The following is a 20,992-nucleotide window of genomic DNA, read 5'->3' on the forward strand; positions in this document are numbered from 1 at the left end:
AGGGTATTTTTAAACTGCTGCCTCAGAAATCCAAACCTATTTTAATTACCAACCCATAATGCATATCATTAGTGCACTAGTTCAAAATCACACTTGGAAATGAACCAGATTAAATTCAATCGCACTGTAGTTTACAATGGACTGTGCATGAGGCAGGCAGCTAAGAAGCACCAGTAAATCATAATGCAGGCAAAATAATGTTTATTGATATCAAAAGCCTCCCGCAGCCCACAGACGTTTGTCAGAGCAATACTTTGCTTGCTTTCAGCATTTATATATGAGATTTTTCCACATTTAGGGTATCACTGTTGGTTTGTAAAGAGCATTCCTGAATCACCGTTTTAAGGCTCCCAGAGGAACTGCCATGTTAAATCTGTTGCTGCAAATATAAGGGAGTCATGTAGCACCTTAGAAACTATGGTAGCTAATTATGCCATACATTTTTTTATAGATTAAAGGCCATTTCATCTGACGCAGCAAGCACTGTCTGCACAGAAATGCGCAGATGGCACAAGAAAGAAAGGCACAATGCAGTTCATTGTCATGAAATGCTAAAAGTGACCACTTAAGTTGAAAGGTATACTGACCACTCACAAGAGCAGTTAGGCTGAAGGACTGCAGAGAGTAAAGTTAGCATAAGTGGGTTGATGCAGTTAGTTAATCATTCATAAACTGATTCAGTTATATTGGAACAGGAAAAAATTAAAGATTTTACCAATTAAAAAAACTCATTTAAATTTAAGTCATATGCCTGGACTAAAAAGCCTCACATAGGTTGAAAATTCAAATATATAGCTGTGTTAGTCTGTAGAATCAGTACGCAGAGAAATCTTGTAGCACTTTTGAGACTAACTGAAAAAAAGAAACTGGCAGCATGAGCTTTCATAGACTTTAGTCTACTTCCTCAGATGCATTTACATCTAAATTGACACACTCCCTCGGAGTGTAGTGGAGTCTCCTTCCTTGGAGGTCTTTAAGCAGAGACTGGATGGCCATCTGTCAGGGATGCTTTGATTTGGATTTCCTGCATGGCAGAAAGGGGTTGGACTGGATGGCCCTTGGGATCTCTTCCAACTCTATGATTCTATGAAATTTAAATTTAAAATCTAAAGTTACATTTAAATGCACCTGAGGAAATAGACTGAAGTCTATGAAAGCTCATGCTGCCAATTTATTTTTTTCAGTTAGTCTTAAAGGTGCTACAAGATCTCTCTGCGTACTAAAAGCTGAAAATGGCACCCATGATTTCACTTCTGCTGCTGCCCACGGGCCTCACCCATGTTTTGAACTTGGGAGAAGAAAACCGCTGTGTGAATTCTAGAACAAAGTATTTCTCATTCACTCCACCAAAAATCATTATCGTGCTTTCCTTCCCTCATTTCTCTTATAGGACCCATACAGACTGCAAATTAAAGCTGCTTTGGGTCACTTTGGAGGTATGCTGATTAAATGATGCATGTGTCTTAAGAGTCTGGAAGCTACACCAAAGCTGCACTCCAATCTTTAGGGCTGGATCATGTCTGGTGCAGCTTCCAGACTCTTAGGACGCATGCATCTTTTAACAGTATACCTCCAAAGTGACCCAAAGCAGCTTTATTTTGGCCTGTCTGTATAGGACCATACTTACCTCCTTACTCTCCTCTCCCTCCCATGTGATGATTCTCACATGGATGCCAGGATAGCCCCAGGTTTAATAGTTCAAAATTCAGTTTCTTCAAGACAGATAGGAAGCCTATATGTGGTAAGCCAGTGTGGTGTAATGGGTTGGGTGTAGGACTAAGATACTGGGAGACCAGGGTTTGAATCCCCGTTCAACCATGGAGACCCACTGTGTGACCTTGGCCAAGTCCCATTATCTCAGGCTGAGAGGAGGGACAGGACTGCCTTAGGGTCATCAAAAGTCAGAAATGACTTGAAGCCATAAAACCACCACCACCACTTTATGACTCCATAAGCCGAAGTTGACTCGACGGCAGTTGTAGAAGCAGGAGAATGCAAACATGACCACGTTGCTTCAAAGTTGCCTTTGCCATTTGTTGGCTTAGCATTTCAAATAATAAAATAAATATTCCTTTAGCCCTTTCCATTGATGGAAAGAATTTCATGGTTTTGTGAAGAGGTGAATGGTGAATTCCCATGTTCCAGACCAATACTCTAGTCACGTTTCTATTTTATATCACATACATACACTTCAAAACTAGGCGCAGAGTAAAGAAACAGCTGGGTAATGTAAAACTATTGCAAAAATCGGAGTCCATTAACAATGTTAAGTACTGTAATAACAACAATGATAATAATAATAAGTCTGGTGAAATGTATGTGATCAAATGTCAGCTTACGTGAATAACTGTAGTTAATGTAATTATTTATGTCATTGCTTATGCATCTTTGTAAACCGCTTTGATCTGTTGGAAAAGCGGTATATAAATAAAATATTATTATTATTATTATATAGTTAAAATAATTCTAATTAAGTTGCTTCATTTCGTTAGCAAATTTCCAACTTGATTTATTTTTAATTAGCGAGTAGTCCCCATCTCTGTGTGGCATTTGCATGCAGTTGCTTCTGCGGTGCTCTTACTTAACTACTTCAGTCTTCTGTGCCCATACTCTTACTTATATGCAACCTGAGGAAGAGGTCTGTGAAATTCAGGGCTATGCTCACTGCTCCGCACTTGGTGCAATAAAAATATCCTACAGTGCGTTATCACCACAGAGACATTCTCCTTATTAAATGTATTCTCAGCACATACAATCAGAAAAACTTTAACAAGTTACATGACAGGGATTGTAGCAACTACCAGACTATTGTATTCATTGCTCATGAGAGCAAAGTGATGTTCAAAAATTTCCAGCAAAGACTTTTTCTGTGCAAGGAAAGAGAAATGCCAGGAAGAGGTGCTAGGGATCGTATTGTAAACACATGCTGAATAATGGAACATATCCACAGAATTTCAAAAGAGAACCAGCTTGTGCTTTTATATCAAAGCCATTGCATAGATCACAAAAAGCTAGGGGACTCTCTTAGAGATATGTGGGTGTGTAACAGCTGAATGTACTGATGTGTAACCTGCACTCAGGACAGAAGAGTACCGGACTTAATCACACAGGAGTTTAAACAGCGAGTATCCAGTGAAAATCACGCAGTTGCAATTAGCATTTTCACACGATATTGCGATTAAATTGCCATTATCCCAGGAAGAAACAGGCAATAAACAGCAACAAATCATTCACGGGGAAATGCCATAAATGATTAGTTGCTGTTTATTCCTGGGATGATGGCAATTTAGCTGCGACATATGTGAAAATGTTAATCGCAATTGTGTGAATTTCACAGGACAATTGATGTTTGTTTGTTGTTGTTGACTGCCTTTGTGTCAATCTGGACCCATGGCGACCCTATGGATGAGACCTCTCCAGGCCCCCCTGTCTTCTGCTGTTCTGCCCAGCTCCTGTAAACTCATATTCATGGTCTCTTTAATGAAGTCCATCCATCTAGCATGTGGTCTTCCTCTCTTTCTACTTCCCTCCTCCTTTCCTAACATTATTGTCTTTTCCAACAATTTGTGCCTTCTCATGATGTGTCCAAAGTATGGCAATCGAAGTCTTGTCATAACAGAAATTAATGGGCCTTTTAGAGCAAATGAAGGCAGAGCTTTCCCTAGAAACCCAGCTGAGGCTGTCCTATCTTGGCCCTATCATGAGGAGACATGACTGAGTGGAAAAGGCAACTGAAAGGGGCCATAGGAAAAGAAGAGGGAGGATGATGGACTCAATCAGGGACATTGGGCGCCCTTTTGGCCTCCCATCCTGCAGGGGGCGCTGCCACCGCCGTTGCAATCGCGTCTCTATGGCAATTTAGCCCCGCCCCGAAGGCGGAGCGGCGCGTGCAGAGCTCTGTCTTCGCAATGACTGCGCATGCGCGCCACGCTCGGTCAAGGCTCTTAGTCCTTACTCCTTGCTTTGTTTCCCGCCATGAACGCGGAGAACTTCCAGGCCAGCGAGAGGCTGGTGAACGCGGCCTACGTGCGGCAAGGCTCCCAGGGGCGCCGGGCCCACGAGCTCCGCCTCCGCGCTCTGCTGGAGCAGGTAAGGCAAGGCAAGGCAAGGGCCGCCAGGGGTGGGAGGGGCCTCGCCGAAGAAGCCCCGCCCCCGAATTCAAAGCCCCGCCCCCTGGAGTGCCCTGTTCCTCGAAACCTCAGAGGAGGAGGGCAAAAAGACCCGGATGTTTGTGCTGTTCCTTTGCTTCCCTGCCCTCCCTCTTTCCTTGCCCCTTTTATTATTACAGCAGCCCTGTAAGGAAGCTCAGCCTGAGAGAGAGATAGAGAGGAATGTAACCCATGTTGACACTGCTTTAACTGTCATAGCTCTATGCTGTGGCATTCTGGGAAATGCAGTTGGTTGTGGGCCACCAGAGCTGTCTAAAAAGAGATGGCTAAAAATCTCACAAAGCTAAATTTCCCAGAATTCCACAGCCTTGAGGCATGGCAGGTCTCAAACTGGATTATTTCTGCATTGTTTATGCTACCAAGGACTGCTTTTGGACCTGGAGTTTTATCAGTCCAAGGATACATCTGCACTGTAGAACTAATCCAGTTTGACGCCACTTTTAACTGCCATGGCTCAAGGCTATGGAATTCTGGGAAGGGTAGTAGCTTGTGGCAACCAATTACCCTTCCCAGAATTCCATAGTTTTGAGGAGTGGCAGTTAAAGCGGTGTCAAACCGGATTAGTTCTGAGTACATACTTCTGATATCTAAAGTGTTAATATGAGATCTGAAGTGAGTCACTGCACCAGTTTAGTAAAGCATGTAGTGTACATCAAGACTAATTCATGTACGTAATGCATCCTTTCCAACATAACCTGTACGTTTCCATTGTGTTTGTGCATGTACCTTTTGCTCCACGGTGTCAACATTGCATCACACTGAGAAGCTACATTGCATAGGAGAATATTGCGATGAAAGCGCCGTTACCCCATGAGTATCCCAGGCAAATCAAGCAATAGCAATAAAGGCTTTCACACAACATTGTGACGAAAAGCAATTAAGTGCCATTATCCCAGGAATAACCAGGCAATAAACAGCAACAAATCATTCATGGGAAATCTTGTGAATGTTTGGTGCTGTTTATTGCCTGGTTATTACCCAGGATAATGGCTCTTTTATCACACTGTGTGTAAAAATATTAATAGTGTTTTAATCGTGATTGCTCAATTTTCACAGGATAATACCATTTAAATTAACAATTTTCCCTATGTGATAAAGTACAATGTTCTGTTGTATTCAATTCCATGGACTGAAGCCTTCCTCTGAAGATGTTTGCATCTTTATCATTATGGACACACAATAGCTATTGTCATTTTTTGTTGTGTGCCTTCAAGTCATTTCTGACTTATGGCAACCCTAAAGCCATATCATGGGGTTTCTGGGGCTGAGAGTGTGTGACTTGACCAAAGTCATCCATTGGGTTTCCAAATCTGAGCAGAGAATTGAACCCTGATACAGTGCTACCTCGGGTTACGAAATTAATACGTTCCGCCGCTCCGTTCGTAACCCAATACATTTCGCAACCCGAAAAGGCTTTCCGTTAGCGCTGGAAAGCCGCGCGTTTGAATTTCGCGCCGAAATAAATTTCGTAACCCGAAAAAAACATCGTATCCCGGAACAGTTTTTTCCAATCTAACTTTTTCGTATCCCGGAAATTTCGTAACGCGATCAATTCGTATCCCGGGGTACCACTGTACAGAGTCAGTCCAGCTCTCAGTCAGATTGACAGTAATGGCTAACTTTAGCAGGATTGAGATCCAAAAACCATGATACTGAGCATTCTTCAAGTGTGGCTGTCTTGAAAAAACAACAAAATTTCAGCAACACTGTAGATGGGTGAATATCCATCCAGATAGCTTCAGCTTTTGAGATACACTCCAGACTGTTGTTATAGGGTATTAATGCTTTAATTTTTGGAGCAACATCTCCATATTGTTGCTTGGCTTACATAATTCAGGGCTGAGGGATCTGTCCTTTCAGTTGCTGTTGGACTTCATTTCCATCATTCCTGAGCTATTGGCTGAAGCTGGTGGGAACTGAAGTCCAACAACATGATTTCCCACACTTAATCTAAACAAACAAACAAACAAACAAACAACGGCATCTAAATGTTCATACTTTAGCTGTCTTTTATTTCTTTGTCCTCTTTTGAAGGGAAAATGTCCAGAAGATGGATGGGATGAGAGCACTGTTGAACTTTTTCTTCATGAACTAGCAATTATGGATAGCAATAATTTTCTGGGCAATTGCGGTGTTGGTGAAAGGGAAGGAAGAGTTGTTTCAGGACTAGTCGCCCGCCGACATTACAGGTAAATGCTGGTTTTTGGGAATGCTTGAGAGATCTCATAAATATATATAAATATACTTGAAATATTTTAAAAACAAACAGCGCAATGAACTTAACAAGTGTCACTTGAAACGGAAGATTGGCACTTTTAGTTTATTGTCCATCCCTAACATTTGTATCCTACTAAATACATTTTTAAAATGAGAGTGTACTAGATGGTTCCCTGTCGTTGTGTGCCTCCAAGTCATTTCTGACTTATAGGCCTGTTACAGACTGCCAAAATAAAGCTGCTTCGGGTCTCTTTGGAGGTATGCTGTTTAAATGATGCATGCATCCTAAGAATCCAGAAGCTGCACCAAAGCTGCACTCCAGTGCTTAGGAATGGAGTGTGGCTTTGGCGCAACCTCCGGACTCTTAGGACCCATGCATCGTTTAAATAGCATACCTCCAAAGAGACCCGAAGCAGCTTTATTTTGGCACTCTGTAACAGGCCATGGTAACCCTAAGGCAAATCTATCATGGCATTTTCTTGTCAAGTTTCTTTAGAGGGGGTTTGCCATTGCCATCTTCTGAGGCTGGAAGAGTGTGTCTTGCCCATGGTCACCCACTGGGCTTCATGGCTCAGCGACGATTTGAACCCTGGTCTCCAGAGTCGTAGCCCAGCACTCAAACCACTACGGCACTCTGTTACTTTATCACAAAATATGTGTGGTTGTATTTTGTCTTGTACTCGTAGTTTGTGGATTGGAGGTGGAATTTTATTATGTTAAAAGATATATACCCATTTGCAAACCTTTGAAAAATGCTCCTTTAAAAATATTTTAAATTTTCTGATATTTTTTCCTTGAATAAAGGGAAGATTGCAATTAAGAAAGTTATATTTGTTCCAGCATTGCAGATATGTGTATGGTGTTCTTCACCTTGTGTGTTTGCTTGATAAGCGATCAGCATTTCTGTAGCTGTGGCTCCAATCTCAAGCAGGTCCTTCTTTCCCCTTCACAGTTGATAACTGCTGCTAGAGCCAGAATTACTCACATCTTAGGGTAATAATTGTGTCCTTGGATAAGAGCTATCGCACAGTTGCCAAAATGAGAGCTCATGAACTCATATAGCTAATTGGCTCATGCTACACTTTGCAGGTGAGCAGATCATTTGTGTAATATTGTGTACTTCTTAGAACAAATTGTGGGGCACTTGTGGCCTTCCAGGGGCTCCTTCACATTACACAGTATGAGCATTATGGTTCCTCTACAACTACCATGGTTCCGTCTGAAGGCATTCTAGAATTTGTATTGGTGTATTTGTGTGGTGTATTGGTTTGCGCATTGGGGTACAACTCTAGAGACAAGGGTTCAAATCCTGGCTCGGCCATATAAACCCACTAGGAGACCTTGGGCAAGTCAATCTCACTCAGCCTCAGGGAATGGCATTGGCAATGGCAAATTCCATCTGATGAAACTTGCCTCTCTGACCCAGGAAGCCTCCTTTTAAGCATCCATTAAGAAGCCAAGCCCTTCTCCGGTCCATCTGCTTGGTCCAGGCCTCGGAGGTGGAGAAGAACTGTGGACCTGATCCATTCCTCACCACCACTCCTTCTCTTTTGTGTCGTTGTCTTCTTAGATTGTAAGCCTGAGGGCAGGGAACTGTCTAACTAAAAGATTGTATGTACAGCGCTGTGTAAATTTACAGCGCTTTATAAATAAAGGTTAATAATAATAATAATAATAATAATAATAATAAGAAAACCCCATGCCTTAGGTTCGCCATAACTCAGAAATGACTTGGAGGCACACAACAACAACAACAACAACACAGTTTGGGGAAGGATATTTAGGAATATTTAGACTTCTCATCCAGAAAGCTCTAGTGCTGCATTAAAGTACAAACCCCAAAATTCAGTAGGATGCTGCCATATTAGTCAAAAATGGACTCATGGGCCTACAGTAGTGTAGTGTGGAAAGAGCCCAGATCATGTTGCTTGTCAGTTCTTCAGCAGGTTTAGCCAACATAGCCACAGGTTAGGCATGCTAGGAATTGTAGTTTTGCAGCAGCTGGGGAGAGAGAGATTCCCCATCAATGTCTTCAAACCTATGAAATGTTTATTAGTTTGATAAAAATCTTAAAATGGTTTCCTTGCTGCCATGTTAACAAATATTAGTGTAGTGAAATTGAATTTGTGGGTGAAGAAACAAATGATGTATTCTTCTTTTCCACTTCAGCTTAATTAGTTTTACAGTGGAACACTAATCAGAATTTTGCCTCTCCCTTCCATATATTAAAGCAAAAATGTAGGGAACATCAGTTACATGCAGAGATATTGAATTAAAGGAGTTGCATTTTTAAGTGACCCTTATGACAGATTAATTGCTGCTAAGATGAACAAAAGCCCATTAAAATTGATTTTATTCAAATGAAGCAGAGCTTAGACTTAACTTTTAATAGCCTGAAGTCCTAGGTCATCTGGCCTTTGATTGGTCCCCTTTATAATTTGAGATGCCATAAACAATACATTTTAAAATATATGTTTATTTTGCTGCTTTGAACAGTATGTAATTTCTGTTCCCGCTGTCATGTCAGCAGAGTATTCCTAACTGTGAAATAGATTAACACAAATTCACCCAATTTTTTGTTTGACTTAGAAGTCAGCCATTGTCTGTAGTCATCCTGCTGTCCTTCACGTTTCCTGTGTTAGAAGGAGGATTTAGGGGAGGAGTGTAATCACTCCCCCTTCATGTGGGGCTTTGCAGAATGCAAAAGAAATGTGGATGCTTACCCTGCATCTGTCTTGGAATACTTGAAATTAAATAAAACTGTTTCACGTACTAGAAATTAAATAAGAAAACCACCCCTCAATGCCTCCAGTCCTTGTGGCATGCACAGAAGACGTGGTGAAGGTCTTGTTTCACCTTGTACATTTTGTAACATGTAAGAAATGATAGATGGGACTTGCAATGATTGGGAAACATTGTGGTCCCTAACTCTGTTTGGCACTACAGCAGCTATTGATATTCTCACCATGGTGCCTGTTAATACCAAACAGAGAACACCTTGTAGCTCCAAATATTTGTCAGGTTTTAGTGGTGCTGGAAATTCAGGGACTCATTCTGCATCTTTCAGTATGAACTAGCAGAAGTTCCATGTCTCTCACTATCCTCTTTCTGCTCTCTCCACCAGTCTGCTTACATATTGCTCTTATGCTCTGCTTCTATGCATCAAATTATTTTAGTTTTTTAACAGATTCACTTGGTTCTGTAAGTTGTATAGTCAGACCTTGGTATCTGCAGAGGATCCACTCTGGATCCACCTGCAAATGCCAAAAAATGCAGAACCTGAAGTCCCATTCTCCCTAATAGTGATGCAACGTGTGTGCAGCTGCTAGCATGTCCACATGCACGGCCTCATGCACATGCCACCATTGGGGACAACAGGTGGCTTGCTATCTGCAGATGCTTAAATCTGCAGATGACAAACCCCGCAGATAAGGAGGCCCTACTTTATTTATTCTTCCAGCTGTAAACTAAAGAAGTTTTAAAATTATTCCAGCTTCTCTTTGCACTTAAAAAAACAATTCTAATGGCTAGCTGTTACTGCATTTCAGATATCAGCATTTAGTCATCACCTTGCAGCCACTCTGTTGTGTGACCACAAAAAAGCATAGTGTCAGGCTCAAAGATCTGCTGTGCCAGGACTGCAAAACATAAGAAATCTTTTAAGCCTTCTGAGAGTTCAATAGTCTCTCTCTGTTCCCAGGAAAGCAGTTGCAATTGGTGGCTTCCTATGTGAGCAGGTTGGGAGGGTAGCCCACATTTTAATCCAAACATTAAAAGGAGTTTTCTAAGGTATTGAAAGCTGCTCTGAAATAGATTCAGCACATTGGGGAGTTCCTTTAAACTGTAGCCAAAGCCTGGCATGTATTCATTGACCCTCTAACATTGGACTGAGGAGTCACCGCTACAGAACAGTGATTGAGTCTCCATACCATGGCTCTTGGCTGGATTTGACTTAATATGTCACACAAGTTCAGTGGGGTTGGCAGAATTAATTGAGTACTTTTTGACAGTAAAAGTCATGATTTTGGCCTTCATAAAGTCATAGTCCAGAACAGTATATGGTCAGGATAGTCCATAGAGAGAGAAAGCCACTGTCAAATGATATGACTTTCTCTCAATCAGCTAATAGCAATCAGCATAATATTTCTTTCTTCCCAACAAACAAGTCCCCTAACCCTTCAAAGCAGATATTGGGGATGGGCTTGTGGGGATGGGGGTGATACCTTAAGGGTGAAGAGGAATCGCCCCCTTCAAGTTCCAGCATTGATATAATCATGGATTCATGGAGTTGGAAGAGACCACAAGGCCATCCAGTTAAATCCACTGCCATGCAAGGATAACCAACTAAGGGGCTGTGCAGACTGTCCATAAGCGGTGGCTTGCAGCTGCCTTCAACTGCGCCGGATCGGGTCCACAGCAACCGCATGCCACGGCCCCGATCTGACCTTTCCAGGGCGCAAAAAGGAGCTGCAAAAACTAGCTCCTTTTTGCGCCCTGCAAAGGGTGTGATAATCGTGGTGCCGTGGCTTTAAGGCTCTCCTTTGGTGCTGCATCATGTGGACACAGTGCCAGAGGAGCGCCGGGGTGCCACACACTGCATGGAGTGGCACGCAGCATCATGCCACCCTGGGGGTGGAGTCAGAGTGTGCGTCATGTGGATGCCACGTGCCAACTCTGTCCCTAGGCTGGCCTTTATGGCTGGTGTGCACAGCCCCTAAAGCACTTTTAAAAGATGCCCATTGAACCTCTGTTCAAAGACCTCCGAGGGCTGGATCCACACTGCAGAAATAATCCAGTTCATCACCACTTTAATTGCCCTCATAGCTTAAAAAAAAATACTGGATACAAACCATAGCTTTTTATAAACATTAGTTTTTAAATCCTCAACATTCCTTGTTATTTCCAGATTGATCCATGGGATTGGAAGGTCAGGCGATATTTCTGCTGTCCAGCCTAAAGCTGCAGGCTCCAGTCTCTTGAACAAACTTACTAATTCACTTGTCTTGGATATTCTAAAACTTGCTGGTAAGTGTAGGAGCCAGGTGTGTGTTGTTGTGTTTTGTTTTATTTTCGTTATTTTAACAAATGTCCACTAGAATTGAAAAGTCATTGGTGTTCACATCTAATTTTCCTTTCACTTGCAGGTGTCAAGACAGCAAATAGCTGTTTTGTGGTCCCCATGGCAACTGGCATGAGTCTAACATTATGTTTTTTAACCCTGCGGCATAAGAGACCACAAGCAAAATACATTATTTGGCCTCGTATAGACCAGAAGTCTTGTTTCAAGTCAATGGTCACTGCAGGTAAAGAACTTTTGCTGCGATGGGTAGTAGTGGCCTTTTGACCTATGTAGCTGTTTTGAAATATTTGTTTTGTAAGAGTGCTGTTTTACAAGCAGATAGCTAACCAGATCGTGAAATAAATACAGTTTACTAGAGTCCTGAAACGAATCATTTTATTATAAATATCAGGCTGATGTGGAAGATTGTATTTTCTGCATACTTGAACAGATAAGGTGAGAGGATGCAGCCTTGCCTACCCCCTTTGCAAAGTGGGAACAATTCTGTTTCTCCATATTCTGTTCTGACAGTAGCCTCTTGTCCTAAGTACAGATTTCTCATCAGGACTATCAGATGTGGTGACACTCCCAAGTCTTTAAGGGCATTCCATAGCTTTTCACGATCTATGCAGTTGAAGGCTTTGCTGCAGTCTATAAAACACATGGTGATTTTATTTCCATCATACTTACAGTGTTATGCCTCTCTTCAGTCTGTGCCTTTGTCCTTGCATGAACTTAGCTTACTGCTTCTCCCATGTGCTTCATAATGGGCTTTTCCTATTTCTCATTCTGGTCCTTCTGTCTATCTGTTTACTCAGTTGCTTTCTCCTTTTTGGGGGTAGAGGTCACTCACAAGCAGCAGGCATATTTGACCTAATTAGATATGATTTTATTAAAATATTGATTTATAATGCTGATAACGCAGTTAATTTTGGAAAGCTACATATATATTCCAATCTTTGACTAGTTTTCATAAAGGTGGAGATCACAGATAGTTCTTTTAGGCTTTGGGTATGACTATGGCTCTCCTGACATCCCAGTTCTGCTCTTTGACATTTCCCAAAGATCTAGTTACCCTATTTTATCAATTTGACAGCATTTTAATGTCCTCCCCCTACTCTAAAGTTATTTGAAGTATGGCTCATACGTAAAATAGGCTGGTATTTTGTTGCTACCCTTTACTTCACTCTCCATTGGGGTAAGCTCCCTGAAAACCACTCTGAAATTGAATTGAACCCTCATGCTGAAAGAGATTTCACCTTCCTAGTGGCCAGGGAAATAATGACTACCCTTTCCCCAAATGGTTGGGATTTTCAACTGTAGTACAATCTGGCTGGATAATTGAAGAGTTCATTGCCTCATTTATATTCTCATGGGCAATCATCTTTAATACACCAGACATTCTCCAAACAATCTTTAAACATCTTGATTGGATTTGGACTGGGTAAATGGATGTAAAGGAGAAAGGAAAACTTGTATATCTTATATAAGACCATGTCCTGACTGTTATTGCTTTCTGTGCTAACTTTAAAAATGAATACATATATTCTGTTTTGAGTAGCAAGCCCAAAGCCATAAATCATATGCAAACACACAAACAGTCTGCCCAAGTGATGGAGTTGGAACATACTGACAGTGTTTTTTTAAGCTGATATTGTCTACATTCTAATTCTGTCAAAGCCAGTGCTGAAATTCTTGTTGATCATTTTTAATCAATATGTTAAAACTAGCCTTAGTAATTGTTCATAATACAAGACTTTGGGCCGGAACAGATGGCCTATAATTACACGCTGCATACTCTAATGATGCCCTGAAGATGCTTGGAGGTTGGGCGGCTCCCCAGACATGGACAGCTTCAAGATGTTCCAGTGGTGTGATGTTTATATGGTGCATGTCGCCGGAGCACCTTGCAACCAGCTTCAAGCCACAATAGGGTGGGAAAAGCTGGCTTTTTGCTGGCTGAAAAGGGGAGCAGATCTTTGCCGGCCCTTTTTCAGCTGGCTTCAAGATGATTGGGCCCGCAACATGTGTTTGCTGTGGTGCTAATCCATCTTCAGAAGGGGCGGCTTCAAGCCGCCCCTTTAGGGGTGTCTGTTTCCCACCTTAGCTGCTTTGGCACATTCTGCACATTCTGTTTTGGACTGTACATTGGGGAAAAACTGTTTTGCCCAATGTTAGAACAAAAAAATTAGTTGTAAGAAAGTAAAAAGAAGAACTAGCACTTTGTTGCAGCTGGCTAATACAGGTAAGATTGTGTTTTCAGTTGGATCATGGTCTGCTGATGATTCACCTTTATGAGTTGAACAGAAGTCTGTAGGTAACACAGAACTTGAAATGTAATTCTAAAGCTTGTGTTTTGTATGACCGTGTTCAATTTTGCATACTTCTTTCTGGACCTAATAGTCACAGTCGGCTCTCCATCTCCACAGATTCAACCCCAAACGCAAACCTTGTTTTTGCAATTTTGTTATGCCATCATATATAAAGAGACTTGAGCATCCGTGGATTTTGTTATCCACAGGGGGGCCTGGAACCAAATCCTATCAAATACAGAGGACCCACTCTGCAATTTTATGTGTGTGTGTATTAATAATATTTTTTTATTTATATTTCCCACCTCTCCCTTGACAACAAAACATTTTTAAATTCAACCACAATTGCAGGATTAAATATCAGACTTCCTTTATGCAAAATGCAGGAGGATTATTTGATAATTGTCTCACAATCACTTAAGTGAATGTATTTCATGTAGATTTTCTCAGGACAAAAAGAATTGCTTATAATTCAAAACCAAAATGGAAATTTAGCTTCTGAATGTGGAAAAGAGAAAAGAGACTATCTGGGAACTGCCTGAAATGGATTGATCTCTAGCTAGGTCTTAGTTCTGATCCAAAATAGATCCAGAGATGGGGAAATCTCTGGAAATCCAAATTCTGAATCCCCATCACCAAATCAACACACATTTCACTGGTAATAATAAGTTCTGCATACCAGAGCATCAAACAAAACATTGGCTTTCCACCTGTGATTGTATAGCATGATATGCAGATTAGGTCTTTGATTTGTTTAGTTTAGGGTGCACAGTTTTGGCTGCATCTACAATGCAGAATTAATGCAATTTGCCACTGCTTTAATTGCCATGGGTCAATGCCATGGATTTCTGGGGTTTGTAGTTTTGTGAGCTGTTTAGCCTTCTCTGTCAGAGAGCACCAATGCTACATCCCAGGATTCCATAAGATGGAGCCATGATAATTAAAGCAGTGCCAAACTGCATTAATTCTTCAGTGTGGCAGCAGCTCTAGTCTGCTGTGTGCATGCAAACAAACAAGTTGAAAATGGTCCCTCCACCCTTTGGGGAATGTCGAGAGAAATTTTGTCAAGATCAGAAATCAATTTGGCCTAAAATAGGTTTAGGGAAATATAATAAAATTCTCCCATAACATTTAGAGGATGTGAGGAACCTTTTAAACAAAATGCTAGCTAAAAAAATTAATTGAGGGGTCAGGTAAATGGGAAGGTGCTCAAGGACTGCACAAGAGTGTCCACTTCTTAGAGGATTTTTTGTTTTATTTGTTCATTTATTAATTGGGGTTGATAGTTTAATGCTATGTTTTTAAAAGGTTTTTGAAAACATAATCACTTTTTTTGTTATTAATTGGGGTTGATAGTTTAATGCTCTGTTATTAAAAGGTTTTTGAAAAAATTATCATCACTTTTTTGTTAGAAGATATTCTAACGCCAGTGGTTTTTTGTTTGTTTTTTTTCATCTAGGGAAGGTTTTGATAACACTTTTAAAATTTCTTTTGTATAGTATTATTGTTTAAGTCTTTTGGTTGAATTCTATGTCATATTATTTCCGCTTCCCGCACCACAAGTATGCAAGATGGATAGAGGGAACAGTGAGATCCACCACTAAAATCTTTATATCTTTTCCCTCCTCATTCAAGTTTTCCATGAAGATTTTATACCATGTAGAATACAGTGTGCACCAACGTGTTTATTGGTGTCCATTCTGATTAACGTTAAGTTTGAAAGACAACTGTTGTTATAAAACAAGAAAATCAAATCACACAAAACCAAAGAAAGGGATACAGTTTGAAGCCTTAATTGCAGTAGAATCCTTGATGTCCACTCATATGTTGTTTTTGTTGGCTGGACTAGGTTTTGAGCCTGTGGTGATAGAAAATGTATTAGAAGGTGATGAGCTGCGTACAGACCTCAAGGCAGTGGAAGCTAAAATCCAGGAACTTGAGGCTGATAGTATTCTCTGTATTCATTCTACCACTTCATGTTTTGCTCCAAGGGTACCTGACAGGTAAATAAATCCATGTGTAAATGTTTGGTAGTGGTAATCTGTTCTGTTTGTGGGAGGATAGTACTGAAGCTGTTGGCAGTGATTGGCTAAGCTTCCGTAATACAGAGAGTTGGGGCAAGTAGAACAGAGTCATTGGGTAAATTGCTTAAATGCCAAAGTGGAATGCTGTGGATAGTCTTATGACAGGAATGTGTAGAAAAGCAAGGGTTGATAGAAGAGAAGTGAGGAGCAAGCTAAGGAAAGGATCAAGATCAGGAGGCGCTAGGAAAGAAAATATTTGAAAAGGAAAGAATCCAAAGCACTGTGAAGCACCAAGATGTTTTAGATGGAAATGAAAATGGGAATACAGATAGCAGAAACTTGAGGTCCATGAAAACTGGGAGCCTGCAGGATTGAAATTGTATACAGTATTTGAATGCTCTCCCACATCACTATAAAGCCTCCTTCTGGTAGAAAACTGTCATTTCACAGACAAGGCTCTAGTCTAGTTTTCTCCCTGCCATGCTGCCTCCATATTTAGGGAAATTTTTATGTTGGACCATTCAACCAGAGTTTCAATCTAACATTGCACTAGCAGATAACAGCTAATAGAACAAGACTTCCTTGCAGATTTCCATACCACCTGAAAACACCCAGAGAAGGTACTGTCCTCCAGAGTAGGTTCTGAGGAAGGGTCTAGAGAGGAGAAGAAATCACCTTCTTCTTGCTGTGCTTGGTTTGTATTCGGGGAGATTTCATATGCTAGACCCTTCTGCTAGAGGTTTAAATTCCAGATTTGAGGAAAGAGATTCCAGTTTTATCAATGGAACCACACTTTTACTTTGTAAACAATATAAGAGGAGTATTGCTCAGATGAACAAATAAGTTGCATAAATGAAAACGTACTTGGTTTACGTTAATGATCCCGCCATAACCAGTTTGGAGGAAGGTAGTTCTTGCAAATTGCCCTTCTGGAGGCTAGGATTCTGCTATTGGAATTATTGGTTGATAAGCAGCTTCCTTTATACATGTTTTTCTGCTATCTCTTAATGATGATGATGAAGATGATGATGATGTTTTATTTATTTGCCATCTTTCCCATAGGATCAAGGTAGCCCGCAACATCAGATAAAACACAATATACAGTTAAAATACATCCTGTTAATTCCCTCCCCCCAACCTTACCACACTAAAATATTATTAAACAATCAACAATTAAAACTAAACATTTAAATTAAAAATAAGAGGGAAGGGGATGGGCAGTTTGGGTGTTCTTTATGATGGCCTGCATCCATGGAAGACTGGGTGGATCATTCAGGGATGTTATTTATTCTATTCATTTGATAAGCCTATAAGAAATGCTACTTATCTATTCTATTATCACGATTGCTCCACTCTTGACTATGATTGTTGGCTATTTGATGAATTGTTACTTTACAAAATTAATTGGAATGTTGGTTAATTCAGTATTACTGTTTTATTGATTGTATTTTGTATTATTGTATCACTTTATTAATGTAATCCCGCCTCGATCCGTGGGAGAGGCAGGAAATATAAATAAACTTATTATTATTATTATTATTATTATTATTATTATTATTATTATTATTATTCTGTTCTGAGCAATTAAAATCAAAGTATTTAAAGATCTTTTTTATTCAGTAAAAAAAAAAACCCCAAAAAACTTTGTTCTATGAACTTTATATCTGTAGCTAGCAGCAATATTTGTACAGAACAATCATCAACCTCACTTCATTCATAGAATACTCTAGATAGGAGGACTTCGCCTCTGCTCCTCTGGGCAAGGTCAAATCATATTACAGTTTTGTGCATAAGTCATTTGAGCTTGTGAATGGGAGGCAAGGCAATGACTTGAAAACTAATAAACTGTGATTACAATTACACAGTGATAGGAGCCTTTCTCTTCCAAATTGGATTGTTTTTCAAGTAGTGGTGAAATGATGTCTGATATATACTGGAAATAATGTATTTAATGCATGCAAATATTTGACTGTCTCTGTATTCATGTAATAAGAAGCAAAGGAAGCGGTTTTACAAGTTTAATGATATCTGTTAGCATATTTCCGCACTTTCCAATTCTCACATTATAGGAATGGTCAAAATCCTTTACAATCATGTTATAGTCCCCCTTTCCTTCTCGTTTTAGCACTGACTTCATGTTTAGACTTTTGACCTATCTTTATTCTTCCTTTTCCTACTTTCATTTCCATATTACATTTCTTTGCACAGTTGCCCTACTCCAGGGCATTATGTGTGTGGCCAAACCTTGGCTCTGCATTTCTATCCAGATGGGACAATAATTTTGGAGAACCTTGTGGTTTATTGGGAGCTTGGAAAAGATGCATTTTCCAGTGAAAAGATCAGTAGAAATGAACAGGCTGCCCTAGGGAAAAGGCTAGCTACCATTATCCTTCTTCCATAAAATATAGGAATAAAATAATAATGAGTTTGGTGTAGAATATTATACGGTGGGACCCAGGAGGCCTGACCAGCAGTGTTTGTCAGACTGTACTACAGCTCCCAAAAAGCCCTTAATCAGTGGCCATCTTGCTTGGGGGTGCTGGGAGTTAGGGTAATGTATAATAACGTCCGTAGTTTTCATAAGTTTTGGCCAACAGCATATGCAGTTGTATTTCCCAGAATCCTGTGTAACACAGACTCCATAGCAGATGAGCTCTGGAATGGGAAGTTTGAAAATACTGACACAAGACAAGGATCACCACCTAAAGTGATCCCAAGGATTTAAATCTATGATTCATATGATTTTTGCTCCCACACTTGGTGAAAATTGAATGCCTTGATCTGGCACAGGATCTTACTAAAGTAAAAGCGCCACTGGATACTACAAAGAGAGCCTCCATAAGCCACCCTTGGAGCACTGAGGCACTGCAATGTGACCTCTAGAGCTAATTCTGTCTCCAGTTTTGCTACTGCTTAGAAGTTCTAGTGTTCCTCTGGAGGGCTTTGCATTTAGAAATATAGTCTCATAAAAGTTAAACTTCTGAGTAAAGACTTTTTGCCCCCTTTTCACTTTAAATTAGTTCAGCTAGTATAAATTGAATTTTAAATATATTATTGATTTATTGATTTGATATACATTTGTACAGGTATGTGGTGGAAAGGTATAAAGCAGGACTAATAATTCTGTCTTTGTGCCATGAACATTGCCTAAACTGAGTTGGAAAATTTACTAACTTGAATCACAGCTGTGAAAATAAAAATGACCTGATCTCAGGCTATTCCAATATGCCTTTCATTTCTCTGCTGCTGCCTTTTCCCTCCAGTACGTTGTTGTGCTCTATCTTATTCCTGAAACTATGAATTGAAAATATTCAATGGCATTTGAAGGGCCCTTTTTTATTAAAGGGCTGCTGTCAGCCCCTGAAGGTCACACATTTATCTTTCCAACAAGATTACCCCCATTCCTGCAACCTTAGAAAATACTTTTTGATATGTTTCAGCTTTGTTATAATACATTTTGTCTCAGTATGAGATGAAATGGCATTTTCTTTTAAACTTTAGGTAGTAATTTCTTCAAGTAATAGTCCTTTGAATGCAAAGAGCATCTAAACTGTACTTCTCTAAGTCAGGGTAATGTTGAGGAATGGTGATAGGGATATTTGCCATACCCCTTTTTTTCAGGAGCTCCAAATTTTTAACCAGTTCACTTGTTCCGCACTGCAAGATATACTATTAAGCCTAAAGTGTCTTATTTCTGAGCAGGTATGTATAGGATTGTACTGTTACTCTACAATGCATCCCCAAGTTAGGATTCTTCAGTCTGTTAAATGCACTGTTAATTGAATCTTAAATGAGCCTAAATTCATTTTGGAAGGTGGCCTTTAGTTATAAATCAAGTGAGACTAGTAGCCATATTCTTAGGCTGCTTTCTTCTGGAGACACTGGGCCAATAACCAGAAGTATTTGACCCATCCCATGGATAGTCAGGTTCTTTAATAAAATTAGCATTGCCAACCAGTAAAGATTTTACAGATACAGAGGACAAAGTGCACAGATGATATAGAGCTATTCATCTTGAGTCAGGAAAGTGGTCAAGTGGGTTACATGCTTCTAGAAAAATCCCACTGTCTTTTCCAAGTACTGTAAGTGTGAAACAAGAGTGCAAAAATTGCCTGGAAAATACTAAAGATTCATTAATCCTTTTACATACCACTGAAAACTGTTTAGGTGGTTTAAGTGATTTTTTTTCTAGGGCCACTGGGAATAAAAAAAATATTTGTAGGTTCGCATCTGGCCCAGGTCTGCTATTTAGTCATCATTGGCCCCATACAGACTGCCAAAATAAAGCTGCTTCGGGTCACTTTGGAGGTATGCTGTTTAAATGATGCAATTGACCTAAGAGTCCAGAAGCTGTGCCAAAGCCATGCTCCAATCCTTAAGACCAGGACGTGGCTTTAGCGTGGCTTCTGGCCCCTTAGGACACGTGTGTCATTTAAACAGCATACCTCCAAAGTGACCTGAAGCAGCTTTATTTTGGCCTGTCTGTACAGGGCCATTGTTTCTAGATGGTAAAATGGGAATAATTTTTTAGGTCTCCAAACGTGAAAAAGAAAAAAAAATGATGGCAGGACATTGAAGGGGGGGGGGGGGAGAAAAGGGAATAGTTGTTCATCCTGTGTTAATAACAGTGTTCTCATGTAGAATACAGAATTCCCCCCAGCTATTATTCTGAAACAACCATTATTTAACATTTCACTTTGAATATGCCTAAAGTTTGGCCTTTGAATTAGTTCTCCTCTCCTTTTGGCATGTCTGTTCCAACTTTGATGTGCAGAGACACAGTAATTAAGAACAAAAGAATCTGATGTGCTTCTAGTAAGGGCATACCTTGATGAATACATCAAACCCATGATCTCTGCATGAGTCACCAGATGATTAAACATTATTTGAAGACTGCAGCTTGTAGCTATAATCTTTAGCCATAAGGGCTGAGGCTTCTGAGATTTCCAACATCTGGGACCCTACAGTTGAGTACCACCACCATCCTAAACTGTGGTTTCCCATAAATGAGGATTACAGATTGCTGTTTGTCCTGCACTCTAAGAAGAAGAGGTTGTGTGTGCATACATAAATAGGAATTGCATTGTAACTCTGCAAACAATGCATTTTCATAGACAGGCAGATCTTTGATGTGATCCATCAGCACTCTTCTGTTATGCTTAGTAGTCATTAATAGTAGGAGGCAAGCATTTAGGAGGCATTGGTTATTTT

General features: G+C 40.2%; 1 protein-coding gene across 2 annotated transcripts in view; it reads left to right on the forward strand.

The window, feature by feature from the left end:
• Positions 1-3,909: 3,909 nt before the first annotated feature.
• The window catches only part of SEPSECS (Sep (O-phosphoserine) tRNA:Sec (selenocysteine) tRNA synthase), a 32,520-nt gene continuing 15,437 nt past the window's right edge, over positions 3,910-20,992 (forward strand). Inside the window, exons 1-5 of one of the 2 annotated variants that reach the window (XM_042468980.1) lie at positions 3,910-4,089; positions 6,201-6,358; positions 11,293-11,411; positions 11,531-11,689; positions 15,607-15,760. In XM_042468980.1, coding sequence (XP_042324914.1) covers positions 3,976-4,089; positions 6,201-6,358; positions 11,293-11,411; positions 11,531-11,689; positions 15,607-15,760 — 704 coding nt within the window. In that variant the 5' untranslated portion in view covers positions 3,910-3,975. The remainder of the gene's footprint in view (positions 4,090-6,200; positions 6,359-11,292; positions 11,412-11,530; positions 11,690-15,606; positions 15,761-20,992) is intronic. The other variant, XM_042468981.1, reaches the window with a different exon arrangement.

The sequence above is a fragment of the Sceloporus undulatus genome, chromosome 5, assembly GCF_019175285.1.
Source record: "Sceloporus undulatus isolate JIND9_A2432 ecotype Alabama chromosome 5, SceUnd_v1.1, whole genome shotgun sequence".
NCBI classification, from domain to species: Eukaryota; Metazoa; Chordata; class Lepidosauria; order Squamata; family Phrynosomatidae; genus Sceloporus; species Sceloporus undulatus.